The following is a 22,236-nucleotide window of genomic DNA, read 5'->3' on the forward strand; positions in this document are numbered from 1 at the left end:
ATTTCAGTCCTTATGCTCACCTGACCACAAGGACTCCATGCATCTAACACTTCTCAGTGACCTCATTTCTGTGCCAAAACAAGATGGTAGAGGGTCTTTTCAACATAGCAGACAAGTGTATAACAGGATCCAGTGTCTGGAGGTTGTTGCTAGACAAAGTCAGACTGGAAATAAGGTGCACGCTTTTAACAGTGAGGGTAACTTAACCTTTGGACCAGCTTACTAAGGATGTGAAGATTCTCTGTCATGTAAAATCTTTATAACAGTCTTTCTAAAAGATGCTGTAATTCAAACAAATAATAAGATTGATGCTGGAATTACTGGCTAAATTCTATGACTTGTGTTATGCAGGAGGTCAGACTAGATGTAATGGTTCTTTCTGGCATTAAAATCTATGATTATCTTCTTTTTTTTTTTTTTAAATAAGGCATGTAGATGATGTCGTTTTTGTAACTTGACAAATTCCTGGTGCAGTTTTAATCCAAGAAGTTCATAAATCTCAGAAGATAAATTTAGAAGTCAAAAGTGGCAATTACTATTTTCAGACTTTCAAGCTAAGGTCTCGTTTTGATGTCAATTTTGAAAAAACTAGAAGTTTATAAATTAGGGTGTGATACCTGAATACGAAGAAAGAGAATACTTACTTGTGCTAGGAGATCTAAATGGATGGAGGCATAGGCCCTGAGAACCTGATTCTGTTTCCTGTTACACTGATGTAAATCAGGAATAATTCCAATGAAGCCGTTGGAATTACACTGTTGTGAAACTAGCGCGAGAGCCTAGTCAGATGCTGTTACACACAAACCAATGGGAAAAGGAACAAAGCGTCCAGCACAATGTTGGTACTATACAAAGAATAAAGTAGTTAATTCTTCCACTCCCAGTGGGTTTTGACTTATTTTATTGTCGCACTGTATTTCTTCCATTTTACTCTGCAGAACAGGTGTGTGTAGGAAAAGATGCGGAGGCTGGGGATCCTCTGAAAATTTGGGCACCAACCCTGTCCGTTCATTTTGTCTACTAGGCTCCTCTGAAGAGCATCACAAAGTGTACACTGCTAGTTAATGCTGCTTTGAACAATGTGAAGCTTACTGTACACAAGTTTGGTCTGCACAGGGAAAGGAACATGCTCAGAGCTGCTGTTTCTTGGCTTGTTTCCCTGCTCCCTGATCACTCCTTCCCCTCTGCTCCTCCTCCCCCCCCCCCGCTTCCATATGGCCTGTCAGCTGTGCAGAGACTTTCTAGAGGGGACATTGGCAGGTATGCATGTGTGGTGGGCAGCCTGTATAGCTGCTTTTTCCTAATGTGCAGCCTTCCTCATGCCCTTTCAGTGGGTTTGTTCTGCTCTGCAAAGCTTGGGGGAGGGAAGACATTTAGGCCTTTTTGTGATTGAGTGTCCTTGATTATCACTGCGAGCCTTTCAAGGAGGGCTAGGTGCAAAGGCTTTGGCTAGTGATTCTCAGGCATTCTCAGCATTTCGAGAGACAAACTATTACAAATATGTATTCCCATGGCAGCAGGCTAACCACATTCCATTCCCTAACAGTTCTGTAGCGCCTTCCTCCCTCTCACGCAACAGAAGTATTACTGAGGCCTAAGATAAGTTCTTATCTTCTCTATAGCTTGATCCTGACTAGAAATTCTTGATGTTACTTTAATTGCAGAGCTGCTCGGGTGACTGTAGCCTTATCACGTTTTGATAGAAATGGACAGAATTATTGATGGGGGGAATGTAAATACCATCAAATGTAGGGAATTTAGCCCTTGGGGCTATTTTAAGAGTTCCTTTCTCCTCCTCCTCCTTCTCCGCCCCCCCCCCCAACCAATGCACCATATACACAAACCACCACCAGTTACATGTTTCCTTTGTCCTTCAGAAATGATTGAGTCTTTATAATAAGCAGGATCACAATTTACAGGTATATTTGTGAGATGTCTGAACTTGTACCATACCATCCTTTAATCCAGTTACCATTACTAGGCACTATTAAGCATTCAGCAGGAAGGGGGGAAATTTTCATGCCATCCATTGCATTAGTTCAAAAATAAATACAAAACTATTGCTACCTGCAAACTGGATTTTTGCAGCAGTAAAAATGGCTAAACTTATTTTTTGAGTTTGTCTGGAAGAACTAGGTGGGAGGGATAGCTCAGTGGTTTGAGCACTGGCCTGCTAAACCCAGGGTGGAGAGTTCAGTCCTTGAGGAGGCCACTTAGGGATCTGGAGCAAAAATCTGTTGGGATTGGTCCTGCTTTGAGCAGGGGGTTGGACTAATGACCTCCTGAGGTCCCTTCCAGCCCTAATATTCTATGATATCAGCCTTGTCTCTCACAGGTCAGTGTATGTGTGGCTGAGATGGCCTGCACTCTTCCCCGGGAGTGATAGGGGAAGAAGTGCAGCAGCCGTGGATGCCATGTGGAATGTGGCAGGGCTGTGAAGGGAGGTCTTGGAATGCAGTTCTGAATGGGCTGCAGGGGGAGGCTAGCATGGGTCTGTTCAACCTTGAAGGTCAGCAAGAGTCTCCAGCATTTCTATCTGACACTTGAGAAGTGCTAGCATCTCCTGCTGCACATCTCTCTCCTTTTCCTGTGCCTTTCTCCTCTCTGCTCAATCCCCATCCATGCTGTCTGTAAGGGTGATCCTCCAAGCCCTGTATTTGGTATCTGAAGTACCAGAGGCTTGCGGGATCTCTTGGAACATGTCATCCTTCCTCCTCTTCCTTCTCCTCATCTGGCTGAGCTGCTTCACTGATGTAGATGGAGAGACCCTGAAGGACACGTTTCCAGCTGCAAAGATGCACAGAGGTCCTATTGTGAGTGTATTCACCAGATAAATGGAAACTTGCTATACTGAACTCACTCCCCTTGATGCACACAAGTTCAAAGCACTGCATTCACATTTCTCCTTGGGATGCATAGAGCATGGTGGCAGTCCCAGCTATAGTGAGTGTGGCCTGGGAGGTTGGGTACAGGCAAATTGGGACAAGAAGGGGGCGATGTAGCTCAAGGGCATGAGTATATGTGGAAAGGGCAACTGAATTGAGTACTGGCACCGTTTTCCACAGGCAGTGGTGATTTTAGCTGATATCTCATTCATGAGGGTAATGGAGGCTGAAAGGGAACAGTTCATGCATGCATCATGCTGCACACCAGTTCCGTATGCTGCTCAGTAATTGCCGAGTGCCAGGGGAAAGTGTCCTACCACGGTGGAAGAACTAACTGAGCCCTCCCCAGAAACCTTTGGCAGAAGATTGCAGACTACCTCCAGGAAAGTTTCCTCGAGATCTCTATAGAGGTTTCACAGGACATCCCAGTGCACATAAACTGTTCTGCAGGGTTCCCTCTGCCTAAGCGTACAGAGGAGTGAGAAGCAGATAGTAACTCTTCCTCTATTGGTTATTTCACTACCTCTTCTAGCGTGATTATAAAAGAGTAAATGAACAAATGTGTCCCTACAATATCAAAGCAAACTTACCAGAGGTTCCTTCCTCTGTATCATCCTCACCCGTACTGGACTGTAGGGACTGGCTTTACTGCTCTGGAGTCAAAAACAGGTCCTGGCTCACTGTGCCACTGGATCCCCTGGTTACCAGTCCCCCCTACTACTCCTCTTCCTCATCCAACAGCTCCTCCTCACTGTTCATTCTGGAGTCCTGTGGCTGAGTCCTCCAAAGTATCAACAGGACTTTTAGGGGTGGTGGTGATGTCTCCACCAAGGATGGCAGGCAGCTTTTTGTAAAAGTGGCATTTCTGCAGCTCCGCACTGGAGTAACTGTTAGCCTCCCTTGCCTTGTGCTATGTCTGCCACAGCATGGGGCCCTGAGCCTGCTGCGGGAGGGGTGGCGGCAGCTCATGCTCCCAGGAGCCGCAGAGCCCGAGAGTGGCGAGGAGTGGAGCGGGGGGCGCACGGGGACTACCGCCTGCATGAATCTGCTGCAGGAGCCCACCCCCGGGGGGGGCACCAGGCTGCACCCCAGGCACTCTGGCTCCCCCCTCAATGCACTTGGGTTCTGCAGCTCCTGGAAGTGTGAGCTGCCGCTGCCCCTCTCGCAGCTCCCACCCCCGCTGCCTCAACACTTCATGTGGAGCCAGTGTCTGACTGGTATGGGCCTGGTAAAGGGAATCCTGGGGGGCAGTCAGGGAGCAGGAGGAGGGTTGGATGGGTCAGGAGTTCTGAGGGTCCTGTCAGGGGGTGGGGAGTGGTTGGATGGGGCGTGGGAGTCCCAGGGTTCTGTCTGGGGGTGGGGGTGTGGATAAGGGTTGGGGCAGTCAGGGGACAGGTAGGGGGTAGGATCCTAGGGGGGCAGTTAGGGTAGGGGGGTTTCAGGAGGGGGCAGTCAGGGGACAAGGAGCGGGGGGAGTGGTTGGAGGTTTTGACCAGGGCAATCGGGGTGGGAAGTGGGAGGGAGTGGATAGGGGTGAGGCTAGGGCAGGGCTCTCCCCTCTTTTTTTGATTGTTGAAATATGGTAACCCTAGGCGAGGAGGGAGCCGGGGGGCGCATGGGGGCTGGTGCCTGCATACATCCACTGCAGCCTACAGGAGCCCCTGGGGCGGGGCACCGGGCTGCAGCCGGGGCAGGGGGGTGCAGCCGTTCCTTGCTACCGGTGCCACCGCCTTTGCAGGGCTGCTGCGCCATTCTGGCTCCTCCATGGCTTTAGCTCGCTGCTGCAGCAGCAAGCAGGACGCTCTGGCTCTCCGGTCCTGGCCTCCGGAAGGCAGGTCCTCCTTGCCGAGCTGTTGCAGTGACCCAAGCCTGGAAAGCCAGTGAGTGGACTCGGGGCAGGGCCCACCTCGGTGGGCTGGGGAGGGCTTGCGAGGGGGGCTGTGCACCCTCCAGGGGAGTTCAGGGGGCGGGGAGGGGGGGAACCTGGTCTGGGGAGCAGCCCCTGGGCAGAGCTGGTTCCTGGTGTCTATAAGAGCTTGTTGGGATTTGCCCCTCAATGAACCGATGGGGGAGAGGCGCAAGGTGGAAGTTTTGCCTAGGGTGCAAAATATCCTTGTAGTGGCCCTGCCCCAGGGGGTGCATGCACCCCAGCTTAAGAACCACTGCACTAAACTGATAAGATCTGCATTTTAATTTAATTTTAAATGAAGCTTCTTAAACATTTTAAAAAACTTGTTTACTTTACATACAACAATAGTTTATAGACTTACAGAGAGAGACCTTCTAAAAATGTTAAAATGTATTACTGGCACACGAAATCTTAAATCAGAGTGAATAAATAAATGGTCGGCACACCACTTCTGAAAGGTTGCCTACCCCTGAGCGAGACCATACCAAAACACTCTTAGCTGTGGTCTACACTACAAATTTATATCAGTATAATTATGTCACTCAGGTGTGTGGAAAATCCATACTCCTGAGTGACAGTTATACCACCCTAACCACTGGTGTAGACAGTGCTATGATGATGGGAAGGCTTCTCCTGTCGACACAGCTACTGCCTCTCGGGGAGGTGGAATACCTGTGCTGATGGGAGAAGCTCTCCTGTTAATGTGGGTGACATTTTCACCAAGCGCTACTGTGGCAGATGCGGCACTGAAAGTGTAGACATTCCCTTAGTGTGGAGTAAGAGTACCCACATGGGTGCTAGTGCAGAATAGCTATTCTGCAGTACCTGTCCCAAGCTGTTTTCCCCCTGTAGACAATCCCTGAGAATCTTTCTCAAATGTTTTTTGAGCAGTAATCAAACACCACTGTACTATAAATGCTTCAAAAATATGTCAAAGGGATTTGCTTTGTCTGCATCATTAAAAGTATTAAAGTTTTTCAAAGTAAACTGTTTCACAAAGGCATGCCTTTAAGGTCAATAGAGAGTAAGACGAGAGAAATGCAGTTCCCGTTATTCTGACAAAGCAAAACATTCACTTATTAGTTGTGAAATACCTAACCCAAAGTCTTAAACATCCTCCGTAGCTGAGCACTTTGATCAGACTTGTCATCAAAATAGAGAGATGAGGTAACACTATCCATCTCCCCTATAATACACGCGTGCACGGAGCACATTTTAGAAAATAATTGTCAAGGGATGGCCCAATCATTTAGTCTCATCAGATCCAGTGGATGGAGAATCCTTCTTGTTTTCCCCCTTAATTTATACACACACTTGCTGGGCATAGAACACATTTTGTAACTGTACTAGAGGTGAGAGAGGAAAGTGAAGTCAGTAATATTTGACCTATACATGCTACCTAAGAACATCCTGGCAGTGATCTTGATTTACAGTGGATAAAAAAACAGTCTGGCTGTAATGGAAGAAGTATTCAGCAATACACCTCTACCCCGATATAACGCCGTCCTTGGGAGCCAAAAAATCTTACCGCGTTATAGGTGAAACCGTGTTATATTGACCTTGCTTTGATCCACCGGAGTGCGCAGCCCCGCCCCGCCGGAGCACTGCTTTGCCGCATTATATCCGAATTTGTGTTATATCGGGTCATGTTATATTGAGGTAGAGGTGTATTGTCAACCTTTACTGGAGACTATATCAAACTGATTAGTGCAGCGAATAAAGTCAGGAGAGAATTTTTTTTTTTATTCCTCCACTGTGCTACTAATTTGCTAAATTATTATGGCTGAGTAACTAAGGCCGGGTTTCGCAAAAATGGCCACCAATTTAGTGTGTCCAACTTGAGCTATCTAGCGTCTGATGTTAAGATGTGCTTACCTTCAGTTGGAGTTCAGCTACTCTGAAAATAAAGCCATATATCTTTCAATCTGAGCCCCCAAAATCAATGGCCATTTTGAAAATGTTGGCCGTAACCTCGTTGCCTCACTTTTCTGATACATAAAATAGTCATAATTATACTCACCTTTGTAAAAGGACTTTGGGATCCTCTGACAAAAGGCACATTAAGTGCAACATAGTATTAGCACTATGAGTATTTTTGTCATTTAAACCAGTAGATTTTTGGCTGAGCAAAGCTTTGGTCCGATGCGGAGCGCATTTGTTGTCACAGCTAGGCTCTGATCCTGGTGGGCCTTTGGTGTATTTGGAGCTCTGTCTGCTTCGCTGGGGTTCTGCTAAGTCATAAGAGTCCATCCGCCCTGATTGCAGGGTGGGACCAGAGTGGGCTTTGTGAAACTACTTAAATTGTTTTCTCTAAGCACTGTTGGCTACAGTCTGTCAAGGCCTCGAACAGATATGGAGTGTGGGGTGTTCTTTAGTCTCCTGGGGGCATAAGACACCACAGAAGGGAAGCAGGGAATCCTAGCTCTGCATCCCAGCTATCGCCAAGCACTAGCTACTTGGCCATGCATGGGACCACTCAAGAATTGTAAATTGCAGGATTGACACTGTGAATTGTAAGTTCTCTGGGGCAAGGACTCTCTCTTCTTGTGTGTTTGTACTGTGTCCTGTAGTGAGGGCACCCAGTCCTGATTGGAGCCTTCACAATAGTGCTAATGCTTGCAACGGGCACCATAAAGATTCCAACATTTTTGCTCACTGAAATAATTACCTTTTATCCCATTATTCGTGGTATTGTTTCCACTTAGAATGAGGAATGTCTCAAACCCATCATTGTGCATTTATATACTGCAGGTGGTTAATGTCCAGTTTTTAATGGCACCCATTTTACAAACAGTTGTTATGCATAGCTGAACCTAGCATTGCTTGTCCTGATTTTATTTGAACTTTTTTATAGACTCCTCCTTGTTGCATTAAACTTAAGTAAACCAACAGTATTAGAAATTCCAGCACTTTGGGACTGCAAATCCAAGCTGAGATGTGAAACTACTTTAAAAAAATAATCCAGCTCAAAGTGAAGAGGGAGTCAAAGAAGAATCATAATATGCAACAATATTTAATAGGTTTTGCCAAGTCCGATGGTCCTGCAGATTGTACTGTGACTAAAATTCATGTAGAAAAGAAAACCCTCTCTGTTTGTGGGCCTTTCTACTATCTGAATGGGACAGAATGGTCTCTACACCTGTTCCAAATATGCTGATGTGAAGGGGCAGGTTTTGAAAAGGCCCCATGGGATGTTTATGAAGATCCAGTAGCCCAAAGCACCTGCATAAGGGACACAAAGCGTCAGTAGCCCTTATTTTTAGGGCCTACCAAATTCATGGTCCATTTTGGTTAATTTCACAGGAGCGTTTAAAATTAGTCAGTTTCACATTTTCAGATATTCACATCAGAAATTTCATGGTGGTGTAACCCTGGGGGTTCCAAGGCAAAAGGCGGTCAGAGTGGGAGGGTCTCAAGGCTATTGTAGGGGGATTCTGGGATTGCCACCCTTACTTCTGCCCTGCTGCTGGCTGGGGTGCTGCCTTCAGAGTTGAGCAGCTAGAGAGGAAGGCTGCTGGCCCAGTTCCCATCCCTAATGCCAGTACCACCTCCAGCAGCAGTGCAGAAGTGAGGGTCGCAGGGTATGAGGGGTGGGTTACCATACATCCAGTTCTCCCAGCAGTCTCCTGCATGAGTTGGGGGCTGACACTGGTGCAACAGCCTCTCTGTGCACGTTGTGTGTGTGAGCTAGAGTTACAGCCTCTCTGCGTGGCAGGCAGGTGACAGCTGGAGCCACCCGAGCTTTCTGCAGCAAGGGAAGATTTTGGAGGTGGGTCTGACCTGCCCTGGGAGCAGCCCTTGTAGGGGAACAGGAAATCTTTTCCCTCCTCATCCCCAGCCAGGACTAGCAGCTGGAGCCCTAGACAGGCTGGGAGCCACTCGCTGTGTGCCAGATTTCATGGGGGAGATCAGATTTCATAGTCTGTGATGGATTTTTCATGGCCATGGATTTTTCATGGCCATGGATTTGGTAGGGTCCTACTTGTTGTGTATTACAACAGTTGCAGAGGGGCTGCCAATGGATTTTATAGGGGCATAGTCCACCTTCACTTAGTTCCTGGTGTGCAGCCTTATAACTTTGGTTTTGTGCCTGGATGGGTGAATTTCACTCTGTGAGAACAGTCAAGTTAACAGTTTGGTATTTGATTTAAAGATCCATCCTGAACTGGGTGACTGCTGTCTTGTGCTGAAATATTGCTGCCTGGTACCATAGTATCAGCTGTAACAGCTATACTTAATGTCATTTCACGTGCAGAGCTCCCATTGACATCAGTTGGAGTTCTGTCTGTCATTAGACTTTATTCAGCCTTATCTGGTTAGGAACATTTTACTGTCTCTAGACTAGTGGTTTTAAGTTATCTTTTCTTTTCCTTTTTTTCCTTACAATTTCTACAAAAGAGTGTATCCATGGCAGTTTTGATAGCTATGTAAAATACAGTCTTTACCAACAACAAACCTGTCAGTCTACTGTTCGCCTCACCCCAACAGCCAAAAATAAACCACCAATCCCCTTCCTGCAACACTGACCCTTTTCCTGCACCCCTTTCCCTCAAAAGCCTGGGAAAGTAGATGGGCTTTTCTGTGGTCCCTAAAAGTCAGCAAATTTGGATTATTTTTCCAACCTAGGGGTCATCAGTTCCAAAATGTAGGGACCCTTGCTCATAATGGAAGAAACTTCCTCCCATTTTTAATAAGGTGCGCTTCAACTTCCATGCTTTTGCTGATCGCTACTGAGGTAGCATTGCATAAGGATAATTACAGAAGAATAATTCAGTATCCTAGCACTATGAAGCCTCTATCTGTTGCACCAATCACCTGTATTTCTGATAGTAATTCCAGTATTCCTGAAATGTCTTGATTCTAACAGAGGCAGGAAAACAAACTGAGAGTTCAATGTGGTGTTTTCTTCTTTTTTTTTTTTTTTAACCAGATTTGCCAAATCAGTGTTCTCCTTACCCTTGTCAGAAAGAGGGGACTGAAATATGCGAAGATCTAAAGGGTGACTTCTTTTGTCATTGCAGACGTGGCTGGCATGGGCGAAAATGTGAACAAGGTAGTTTATATTTGGTTTATTTCTTAATGACTTCTGATGACCAGGCTATACAGGATTTTCTGTCATGTACAGTGTTTCTTATACCTCATACATTTCCTTGAACTCTCGTTGAGTGCACTTGTAAATAGTCATTGATGCCAGACTCCAGTATTTACTCCTTCCCCATTGTCACATAATTCACAATTGCCATAGCATTGAACTTTGGTTTACGCATCATTCAGGGTTCTCCCCCTCCCCCCCCCCCCGGCCCAAAAGTCTTGTGTAACTGTATAAAATGACATTTAAAAAAAAACAAACTAATTGTATAGAGGCTTGATCCTCGATACCCTTATTTATAGAGGACCTGTTCCCAAGACTATTGAAATCCCAGTGAGGATTCACATAGACTCTGTTGGGGCTACTCACATAAGAACTACTTGCTTGAATACGTGTTGGTGGTCCTACAAATGGGAGGTTTTCCTGAGAGGGTTTGCCATTTCCTTTATGGCATACAGAGATTTCCCCTGCTCTCTCTGATTACTGCTTTCTGCTCCTTTCAGGCCTTTCATCAGAGCCATCACTTTTCTGGCTGCAAGGATTAATTAAGATTCATTTGAGATCATATTCTGCTAGCTCACAATCATGCTGGATCAGGCAGCAGGAAGTCTCACAGGGGAACTGAACTTGAGCTTTCTGTAGAGCTGGGGGAATATTGTGAAGAGTGGTGGAATTATTCACAAATATTTTATTTTTAAAAATGTGAAATTTGTTCATGAATTGATTTTGAGCATCTCTGTAAGCTCAGCAACTGCAATGATGTTTTGTTTTTGTTTTTTACTCAATGTCTCTTCCATTGTCTTGGTCATTTAGAGAGACAAGGTGGGTGAGGTAATATCTTTGATTGGACCGACTTCTGTTGGTGAGAGAGACAAGCTTTCGAGCTTACACAGAGCTCTTTCTCGGGTCTGGGTAAGGTACTCCGTGTCACAGCTAAGGGGACTGCCTACAACATCATCCCACATGAACCACTCCAGTGACCTTCTATATGCTTCTCAAGATATGCAAATAAAGGACACTGGATTCATAAAAACCATCCTCAAACCACTCCAAAGGGCCAGCTCCCTCCAGGACACAACCAATTTTCTCCAGAAACTCCGCAACATTAGCAACTTCCCTCAGAACATCATCCTCACCACCATGGATGTCACCTCCCTGTACCTCAATAACCTTCTCAATGACAGCATCGCTGCCTGTCTCAGATATCTACAAGACAATGTACAACACTCAGATATTCAGCCCAAACATATCACCAAACTCATCCATTTCATCCTCCCCCATAACAACTTTACATTCAACAGCAAACACTGTTCCCAAACCATGGGAACAGCCATGGGTATGAGGATGGCTCCCCAGTATGCCAGCCTCTTCATGGGTCACCTTGAAAAAGAATTTCTGAACAAATGTACCACAAAACCAATGATATTCCTAAGATACATCGATGATATTTTCATCCCCTGGACAGACATTCATGGACTGAATAGTGACACTGGATTTATGGCTTAGTACTACAATCTGTAACCCACTAACAACCCCTCCCCCTCCTTGGTTATTTTCCCCCCTCCCTTCCTTTCCCCGCTATGACTGGAGGGGAGTTAACAGGCCACTTCACCTTTAGTGGTCCCTTGAAATGTGTTAACTATTTATGCAGCACAGAAAATTCCACCTTGTATTTAGCTGTGACACTCTGAGTACATTTCCCAGACCCCAAGAATAGCTCTGTGTAACTCGAAAGCTTGTCTCTTTCGCCAACAGAAATTAGTCCAGTAAAAGATATTTCACCCACCTTGTCTCTAATATCCTGGGACTGGCACAGCTATAACAACACTGCATTGATCCTACTGTTTAAATTTTGTGTATAAAGATCCCTTCCCAGATGTGGCTCAGGATGCTATATGAACATCAGGACTGCTCCTGCAAAGACATATGGGAGTTACTTTAATCATGGCGATAGTGCCATCAACTTCATTCGGACTATTCCCAGGAGTAAAGACACTTTTATACCTGTTTGCAAGGTTAGGCCCACAATTCAGTGGTGGTTGTGGAAGATCCTAAGGGCAATAAACAAGTGTGTGTGTGTGTGTGTGTGTGTATTTGAGTTGATATGAGTGTTTTGAAGATGTTTCTAAATAATTATTCTTCCATCTCTTGCCTTTCTTTTCTACTTCCCGTCCCTACCCTCACTTACACGATGTTGAATAGCTGGAAAGCCTAACATAACTTTGTATTCATATCTAGATATTGATGAATGCAGTGTGCAGAATGGTGGCTGTAACCAAGTCTGTCTCAACAACCCAGGCAGTTACCGCTGTTCATGTTATAGTGGCTATGCTCTTAAAAACGATAAAATATGTGAAGGTAAGATCAATGTATGCCTTTAATTTCAGGTTAGCTGATACATTAAAGTCAATGAGTAGCAGTTCTCAATCACTGTGGAAAATATTAGTGTATGTGTTATGTTCATATTATTTTGGATATAAGGTAGGTGGGAGGTAAACTCTGTGGGTGGAAATGAGAGAGGTTTCAAACCACTAAGGACTCTGTGAGGGTCCCCTGGGTTGCTAGGAGCCAGCCTTGAATATTTGTTCGACCATAGGCATTGACTTCCCCTATGCCTGGTGGGTGCTTGACACCTTCCCCCCCTCCAGCTCTGCCCCGCCTCTCCCTGCCCTCGCCCCACCCCCATTCCACTCCTTCCCCAAAGTCCCCACCCCAGCCCACCTTTTCTGACCCTCTTCCTGCTCCCATTCCACTCCCTTTCCCCAAGTCCCTGCCCTGCCTCTTCTCCACCTCCTCCCCTGAGTGCGCCACGTCCCCATTCCTCCCCCTCTCCCAGAAAGTCTTAAGCTGCTAAACAGCTGTTAGGTGGCGGGTGGTGGTGGTGATCAGGAAGCGCTGGGAGAGAAGGAGAGGAGCAGGGACATGGTGCACTTGTGGAGGGGGAAGGGCAGGGGACCTTGGCTGCTAGTGGGTGCGGAACACCCTGCTAATTTTTCTCCGTGGGTACCTATGTGTTTGACAGTCAGCAGTGGGTCGGGGACCATTGGAGGAATGAGTGGAGATTTGCTGGCTGTAGGCAGTTCGGTCCGAGCTGGCTGAGGATGTCAAGAATGGTTTCTTCAGAGACTGGCCCATCAGGGATGATAGAGGCCTGGGCTGCTGAATGGATGGTGATAAGACCAGACTGGAAGAACATCAGGCTTTGTGGCTTATGAAGAGAGAGCCTGAATTGGGGAAACGGGGGGGTGAAATGGTCCTTTCCAGGGCTGGAAAAGGACAGTGATCCAGCTGATCAGTACTGGAGTTCATTCACAGATTTGAATTGTAAATAATAAAATACAGGTCGTTTAATTCAGTCATGAGTGGAGCTGTGGTGAATGGGGATTTATGCAATGGCCTTCAGAGAACACCTGCTATAGCTATTGGGACCACTCTCCTGCTCCTGGGGACAGGGCCCTTGTAAGAAGGGAGCAGAGGGAGGGGTGTCCCAAGGTAAAATTGCCAAGTGAGAAACTTGGTGGTAGCAGCAGTATATGAGACGAAGTCCTAAGAAACCAGGAGTTGTGACCATTGCATATTATACTGTAGGTTTACACCAAATGTTGTGTTTTAATTGTTAGGCCAAAAGAAACTCTTAATAGTTAGGTTTTTTTTTATTTTTTTTCCCCAAGTAGCTGCAGCCTATTAGGATTTTATTCAGTAGTGCAAGTTTGGAATACATGTCTAGGCATGCCAGTAGTCACACCAAACTTTTCTGCAACATCGTAACATAGCAGTGATTCACAGAGGATTTGTGGGTTGAGTAGTACTAAATTGGTCCAGCTGATCAACCCTCACATCCTGACAACACTGAGAGGAAGAAGGATTGGCAAGAAGAGTTGTTATGATTGTTTCCAGTCTCATTGCATTGCAATATGTGAGCCTGTTTTTTTCCTTTTTTTTTTTTGTTTGTTAATTTTTTAAAATTTTTTCTTAATCTGGGTATGTACAGCAGCTAATAAATTCAGAAGGTGAAAGTGCAAAGAATGGATCTTACAGCCTTTCTTGCATAATCTCATTTAAGATTAACTGTTGTTGAAATGCCCTGGTGAGGGCAGACAGCAATGTTACAAAGCAGTTTAGGACAGAAAATGAAGCAGAATGTCATGTCCAGTTGAAGCTACAGGGTGAATGTTATGTCCACAGAATTTAACTAATCCAGATTTCAAATGTCTGTCTTTTGCATGCTGTGCCATGGGATCAAAGTGACCACAAGTGGCCAAGCCCTCAGCTCTATTTATCTCATTCAAAAGACAAATTATGTATCAAATTTTTAATGTGCTGCCACATAATTTATTTCATAACGGTTCAGTCATCCCTGCTTATAAGAACCTTTGGTTTACACACACACACACACACACACACACACTGCAGAAAATAGAGCCAAGCATATGCGGAAGCTCAAGCACAATAACTTTATCAACCACAATAACTGTATCAACATAAATACAAGAAATGGAAATTTCCTGCAATATTTTTGGGAGCTCTCACTGTATTATGTTTACGTATATAATTCCATCAGGAGGGTGACCAAAGCTCCTACAGAAACTAAGAACAATAGGGGGTGATTAGGCAAATTCAGTAAGGTTGTATCACTTCTAGAGAAGTATCAGAGGGGTAGCCGTATTAGTCTGGATCTGTAAAAGCAGCAAAGAGTCCTGTGGCACCTTATAGACTAACGGACGTATTGGAGCATGAGCTTTCATGGGTGCATCCGACGAAGTGGGTATTCACCCACGAAAGCTCATGCTCCAATATGTCTGTTAGTCTATAAGGTGCCACAGGATTCTTTGTTACTTCTAGAGAAGTACCACCACCTGGAGATGCTCATATACTAGTTCAGACTGGTTTCTCCAGAGACAAACAGACAAAGAAGGATTTTTGATAAACAGCGTGAGTTGAAACACACTCATGGGCACACACCTTTGGGGATCACCCCACTCCCCCACCGGGACATGAATGTTTGCTGTTTTCTGATTCAGAAAACACAGGAGTTTGTCAAAGGGGGCCCCCCAATCCTTGGGAAGGTTTTTGTAAGGACTTTGGGCTACTGAGGCCCCATAAGACTGACAGATGACTTTTGGTAAGCTTCTTGCATGCGTATAAGAACTCGATTTTTATATGTTTTGTCTAGAATTCTTTCACCTTGAGAATAAAGGTGCTTGCTTATAAAGAGCTATGTGATACTTTGTGACTGCAGGCAATTTCAGCTGTTCATAGCCTTTGAAGAGGAAGCAAAACACAAACACTGGCCTGTTTATGCAGTCTGGCTTGCTGGGGATATCACACTGTAGGCAGGGAACTGCAGTCTGGAAAAACCCTGGTCAGGAGGGAGAGACGTGATATCTACCCAGTAGAGATGACTGCTGAGGAGCCTAGAGTGGGTGACTTCGAGACACAACAGAGAGGGAATACAAGTGCAGTTGTCCTGAACCATTTCCAATGCACAAAGTGGTTACATTGTGCCCCTTTCCTGACAGGAAGAGAAACTGATCATAAAAGCAAAAATAAGTGATGGTTTTTCAAGACAAGATCCTCAGCTGATGTAAATTGGCATAGAGCTATGCTGATGTATATCAGCTGAAGGTTTGTCCTCAAAAGTATAGTTATAAATGGGAAGAACCTGCTTTGAAAATTGCATGTAAACACTCATAGCCTGGAGATTTATCCCTGAAGCAGCTGACGTTTTATATGTAGTGTCAATTGTATCTGAATGTATATTTTTCTTTTTTTTCTTTTTGCCTCTCTTAGCTTTTCTTCTAAGCTTGTGCCTATAGTAATGATGTACCTGCACTAGGGGGGAAAAGGTGATTATTTTTGGTGGGGGGGTGGGGGTTATCATCACATTTTAGCTCAGCTTAGGTAAAATCTTAGTGTGCACAAGGCAGTTGTAGTTTTAACACATTAGCAGGTCGAGCTAGATAATAAGCTCTGCCCTAGTATTTACCATGACCTGCTAGCATATGTTAAAACTACAACTTTGTTCACATTAAGCAGCATCTGCTGAAAAGAGGCTTATTTTTTCCCCCATCTAGACCTAAGGGGAGTATGCCTCCCTTTAGCAGAACCCCCCAATACTCTTAATCTGATACCTAATTTGGTGATTAGATTATAGACATGCACTCCTTTGGGCCTAATTCAGAATAGTGCAAAGGGACACATTGACTTTGAGTTGTACCCATTATTCCAGCTGTGAAGTTCGCCTTTTGTCTATAAGAAAATGTTCTGTTTAGTGTAGGTTTATTAGTCCAACATGATGACAATAGAACAAAAAAACTTGCCATTAAAGACAGATGTTTAATAATAATTATATGCATGCCACAGGTATCTTACATTTAAAATGATATGCTTTAGGTGAAATTTGAGAGAGGGTGTTTGAAAGATGTGGGGATTTTATAAAGTAATTGAAATTGAATTACAAATGGTTAGAGGCTGAGAATTTTAAAAAATTACATGCATTTTATGAAACTGTATGTTAAAAAGAGAGAGCAGGGGAGAGGAGAGACCTATGTTTATTAAAATAACATTTCTTTGATTTTGGATTTCAAATCTGTATTTGTTTCACCAAAAATAAAACTGACCCTCTGCTTCCTGACTGTGTGCTCTTTATTGTTCCACAGTTTGTAACCCTGTCAAACTTGGCAACTGGGTCTATTTTCTCAGTGTTTTCCCTCTGGCTCACTTTGCATTCCCCTTCCAAAGATTGCCAGTGGCTTGAAGAGAAACCACCAGCTGTTCTTGGGAATCCTGTGCTCACTTCCTTACTGGCACTGAACAGCTTTAATATTTATCAGACCAACACTGTAGACTAATTCTCAAGGATATTAGCAAACTTCTCAATTACCTAAATAACTGAGAAGAAAATTGACCTCTGCCGTACTCAAAACTTGCAGACATTGAAATGATACTGATGTGAAATAGCCCTGTGTGTTTGACTGTTTTGTTTTGCAGACATAGATGAATGCACAGTATCAATAGGCATCTGTGGAGAAGCTCGTTGTAAAAATTTAATAAGCTCGTATGCATGTCTGTGTGATACAGGCTACAGATATGATAACTTAAGCAAGTCTTGTCTAGGTAAGTGCATGGAAATAATGGGATTAACTCCATGGTAACATTTATGAAGTTCTGTGACAATGTAAAGCCCTGTGGGATTGTACAGTACATTTTATTAATCTTCCTTTGTTTTTTAGTTCATTTAACCACTGTAGGTCGGTTGCCTTTCAGTTCCTGTGAGCAACTATGTCAAGTTTTCAGTCATCGTTGATGGCTTGAATAAGACTATAAAAAACAGACTAACTGAGACTTCTTGTACTGACAGGCAGTGATCTGATTGGGATCCAGACAAATCTGCTCATAGTGTTGTCTCCATATGTGGTGGCAGAACACTACAAAGTAGTTGTTGTTGTTTAAAAATCTTTCAGTATTTAGCTGTGCTAGGAGTCCTGTGTAAATAGCGTCATGTACAGCTCTGTAAGTGTTCCAGGACCAGTGTCGCCTTAAGCCTGAGTAGCTTAAGGATATTAATTTCACACGAGCCTTTACAGAGTGTGAGGGCTTTTTTTTTTTTAAATAGCTACATATATCCTTGGGCAACAAACGTGACAACTTCCCCCCCCCCCCCCCCCCCCCGCCCAAGATCTCTGGAGTGAATGAGAAGACGCAAAAGGAGGAAAGAAAATAATGGAGACATCTCATTAGTCTTGTCAGCTCCTTGCTGTTTAAGGACCCGATTTTGCTGTCATTATACTGAGTAGCAATTATGCAAGTAGTCATGCTGACCACAGCTGGGCTATCAAAACAAGTAAGATCTACTCAGCGCAAGAGTACCAGAATGGGCCTCATGAGGAAGCATTGTCTAGCAGTTAGCGCACAGGGCTATGAATCAGGAGACCAGGTCAGACCAGGAGTTAGGGTTCTGTTCTCAGCCTTCCCATGACTCGCTATGTAACTTTGGGCAGCCAGAACTTATTTTAAATCAGATTCCTTACCTGTAAAATGGGGATGATGATGATAATTGTTCTTTATCTTGGAGGGGTATTGAGGGATAATTACTGAGTGTTAAGCACTTTAAGATCATCAAATTAAGGGCACTGTAGAAGAGTAAAGATGATATACGGTTTGTAGACCATTTGCTTAAAGAATTCATTAGTATTTTTCATTGTCCCCCCTTTCTCTTCGCTGGTGGTGTATAGATGTGAATGAATGTGAAGAGAAACTCTGTGAGCAAACGTGTGTCAATTCACCAGGGAGTTACACCTGTCACTGTGATGGCAAAGGGAGAGTTAAGCTTTCCCAGGACATGAACACCTGTGAGGTATGTTCTTTTTCATTTCGGTAACTGAAAAACAAAAAGCTTTGAAATAATTATGCTTGGATGAAATAACTCAGAGGGGTGAGTTCAGCTGTCCAGGTTTACCTGAGTTGGGTAGTAGATACCATAAAACAGGGGTGGGCAAACCTTTTGGCCCGAGGGCCACATTGGGGTTACGAAGCTGTATGGAGGGCCGGGTAGGGAAGGCTGTGCCTCCCCAAACAGCCTGGCCTCTGCCCCTTATCCGCCCCCTCCCATTTCCCGCCCCTGACTGTCCCCCTCAGAACCCCTGATCCATCCAACCCTAACCGCCCCCTTCCTGGACCTTCTGTCTCTAACCACCCCTCTGGGACCCCACCCTCTATCCAACCCCCCCCCACACCCTGTCCCACGACTCCTATCCACACCCTTGTCCCCTGACAGCTCCTCTGGGACTCCCATGCCTATCCAACCGCCCCCTGCTCCCTCTCCCCTGACTGTCCCCCTCAGAACCCTTGACCCATCTAACCTCCCCTGCTCCTTGTCCCCTGACCACCCCCTGCCCCTTATCCAGCTCCCTGCTTCCCGTCCCCTTAAAGTGCCACTTGGAGTGGCAGGACGGGCAGCTGCGCCGCCTGGCTGGAGCCAGCTGTGTGGCGGCGTGGCTGTGGAGGAGGGAGAGACAGCAGGGGAGGGGCCAGGGGCTCAAAGCCTGGGCAGGATGGTCCCACGGGTCATAATTTGCCCACCTCTGCCATAAGACGCTGGTGTTCTGACTGCTCCACCCCGCTAGGAAAGGGGTCTTGTTAAAGTGATGAGGGAATAGCTTATTCAAGACTTATCTTCCTAGGATCCCACTGGCTAAGCATCTGTTGCCCCATTCCACAAAGTGGATGGCTGTGGAAGCATCATGCGTCCTCTGCTTAGCTGTAATTTACAGCTGTCTGCAGAAGCATTTCTGAATTAGAATCACTGAGGACGGTGTAGAAATCTAATGGCTTGGCCCAAGTTACAGGGTAGTGCTTTCACTTTTTGTTGTGTGCCACGATCTCTTATTTTTCCCTTTGGCTGAGGCAGGCAGGAGTCTCTGATACTTTGCGTGAATGCAAAGGCATCCATTAGCAAGTTTTTTATAGTGGACTTCTTTCTGAGGATGTGGATTACAATGGAAATTGTTCTTTAATGTGTAAATTTAATTATTTTTGCTATAGAAAAATATGCTGTCGGGAAGCAGGGGGAAATGAACTCATTACTAAAATTACAGTACTGTAGTCTTAGAGCTTATCAACAGTTGTTATGTAATAATTGATCAACTGTATCCATGTCATGTGTTTTGAGATTTGAAAATAGGAAAGGAAATTTCATTTGATTGTCATCTTCTTTCGTTAATGTATGAGCAAATAATTAGTCTACAAATGTTTCGATTATAGGATATTATACCTTGTGTGTCTTTTGCTGTTGCGAAAAGTGTTAAATCTCTGTATCTGGGGAGAATGTTCAGTGGTACACCTATTATCAGACTACGCTTTAAAAGGAAACAGCCCACAAGGTGAGAGTGCTTTTAGAACTGCAGCTGAATGTTGTGTGTCACTTCAGTACATGTATGGAATTAAAAAACCACTTGAAACTAAAATTATTATTTGTTTGTATGTATTATGGTACACCTGGGAACCCTGATCAAGGATCAGACCCCTACTGTACGAAGCACCGTACAGACAAGTTACCAAGAGGGGAGTCCTTGCTCCAGAGAATTTGATAATCTCTGAAATGTGACAGTGTGTTCTCTACTACTATTTTCATAATATATCCTCCACCTAGTTTAGTCTTTTAGAAATGAGTTAAAAGCTAATCCTTTTTAATACTTGGTTCTTAACTGTCTGAACTGATGCTCTCTGTATGGAAAGCGCACAGTGGTTTTTTGAATTCTGCATAACTAATTTGTTTCTTGACACCCATGTGGTCAGACTTGTGGCTGAATTCGACTTTAGAACCTTTGATCCTGAAGGTGTCCTTTTCTTTGCTGGAGGCCATCAAGACAGCACATGGATAGTCTTAGCTTTGCGCAACGGACGGTTAGAATTGCAGTTGAAGTACAATGGAATAGGCCGTGTGACCAGTAGTGGGCCAGTTATCAACCATGGCATGTGGCAAACAGTGAGTATAAACTGCTTGTTTCATGGATATTACTGTCACATTGTTTGATTCTTGGGCTGCTTCTAAAATCTGTTCTCCAAATTCCATCTCAAATGTCCTGCCAAATGTTCCACCAGCTATAGAGACGCCTGCCCAGGGGTCTCCCCTCTATCTTTCCACATGGTGAATAGCTGCTGGGAGGAGCCTTTGCAGCACTGCCTCTTGACTTCATCTTTCACTCAGCTCTGAAACTTGTACTTTGGATTTTTTTTTACCCTTATTTTCTCATTCCCCTTGGTTGCTGGCTTCCTTGCATCCCATCCCTCTTACCACTGCAGCGCTTCAGCAGTCCATCTTCATGCTCCCTGGCCATCCTGCTTCTCTCACCCTTCCCAAATCCTTTCCCCTTTTTACTTTCCTTCCCCTTATTTTCCATCTTTGCCCCTGGGTCCCAGCACCAACAGTCCTTTCTTCCCCTACTGCTTAAAACCCTACATGTCTTCTTCGCCCACAAAATCCTTATTTTACGTTTATGAAACCTAAATAAAACATATATATATATATATATATATATATATATATATATATATATATATATAATATATATATATGGGACCCTTCCACATGGGCCAGCCACAGGTGTCTTAATTGCAGTGTAGCCATACCCTAAGGCATTTATCCAATATCATTAAAGTCACTGGGTGCTTTGCCATGGGCTTCAGTGAGTGCAAAATCAAGCCCTGAGTTTGTACAGTGCCTAGCCCAGTGGGATCTCAATCCTCACTGGAGTCTCCAAGTGGTAGTGTAATACTGATAATAATAGTCTTACTATTTCCTCTTCAGCAGACAAAGGGACAGAGAACAGTTTATAAACAAGCAGTATGATCAGAGACAAGTTAATATTCTACCTCTTGGAGGATAGTTTCCTCTTGTATAGATGTTAAGATTTTGTCAAGATTGTTAGGCCAAAAGTTCTACAGAACCTGCCTTGGTAGATGCTCTTACTTTGGCAACGATATGCTAAAAATATATGGAAGGATAGACAAATGTTAAGAACTGGTGTTTTAAACCAAGGAAGTTATTTACGCACGATACAAAATAAAGTGGCACGTGAATTTGTGGTGGCAGAGAATACATGCACCCCTCTGTTTGTTTTTGCAATTCAAAGAAAAATGGGCATTGTGTGCTGTTTTTAATGTTTGTTACAAGCATTGGGAAAAATCAGTTTAAAAAAAATCACCAAAATGCACTGCTGATTGTTAGGGCTGAAGGTTAAACAGTTGTCAACGTAGCTTATTTTTTGGCTTTCTAACTAGAGCTGGATGAAGAGCTGATTTTTTTGGTTCACTGTCAGTTCTGAAAAATTGGGGAAAAACGTCGATTTGGTTTGAACTAGAACTATAAATTCAAAAAAAATATATGGCACATCAAAGAAATCGACAAATATTTCAGTTTGGATCAAACAGAGTGTTTTGTTCTTATGTAACCTTTGGGCACTCACCTGCGATGTGGGAGACTTAGGTTCACCTTTGCCTAATGGGGAGAAGAGATTTGAACTTGGCTTCCCCACCTCTCCAGAAGAGTTCCTTAGCCGTTGGGCTATGGAGTATTCTAGGGCAAGGAACTCTCAATGTCTGCTGTTGAACCTGTTCCATGATGTATAACTGAATAGTCATTGGAGCAAGGACTTGAACTTTAGTGAGGTTTCTGAGTACTAGGTCTAAGCTCTTTTGGTGTGGGGCTCTCTCTCTCTCTCCTTTTGAAGCTGTTCCACTTTTTGTTTAAAAGAATTAAATAATGGTTGGGCCAGAAAGAGAGACAGACTGCTGATTTATAATTATTATTAGGTTTGACTGAAGCAATAGGTTGAAAACAACACAAATTTGCA

The 22,236-nt window shown here is 44.4% G+C and overlaps 1 protein-coding gene across 1 annotated transcript in view; it reads left to right on the forward strand.

Annotated features, from left to right (window-relative positions):
• The window catches only part of GAS6 (growth arrest specific 6), a 78,975-nt gene that overhangs the window by 21,380 nt on the left and 35,359 nt on the right, over positions 1-22,236 (forward strand). The window contains exons 5-10 of the mRNA XM_050922003.1: positions 9,725-9,847; positions 12,122-12,241; positions 16,874-16,999; positions 18,118-18,239; positions 19,646-19,764; positions 20,180-20,369. Coding sequence (XP_050777960.1) covers positions 9,725-9,847; positions 12,122-12,241; positions 16,874-16,999; positions 18,118-18,239; positions 19,646-19,764; positions 20,180-20,369 — 800 coding nt within the window. The remainder of the gene's footprint in view (positions 1-9,724; positions 9,848-12,121; positions 12,242-16,873; positions 17,000-18,117; positions 18,240-19,645; positions 19,765-20,179; positions 20,370-22,236) is intronic.

The sequence above is a fragment of the Gopherus flavomarginatus genome, chromosome 1 (assembly GCF_025201925.1).
Source record: "Gopherus flavomarginatus isolate rGopFla2 chromosome 1, rGopFla2.mat.asm, whole genome shotgun sequence".
Taxonomy (NCBI): domain Eukaryota; kingdom Metazoa; phylum Chordata; order Testudines; family Testudinidae; genus Gopherus; species Gopherus flavomarginatus.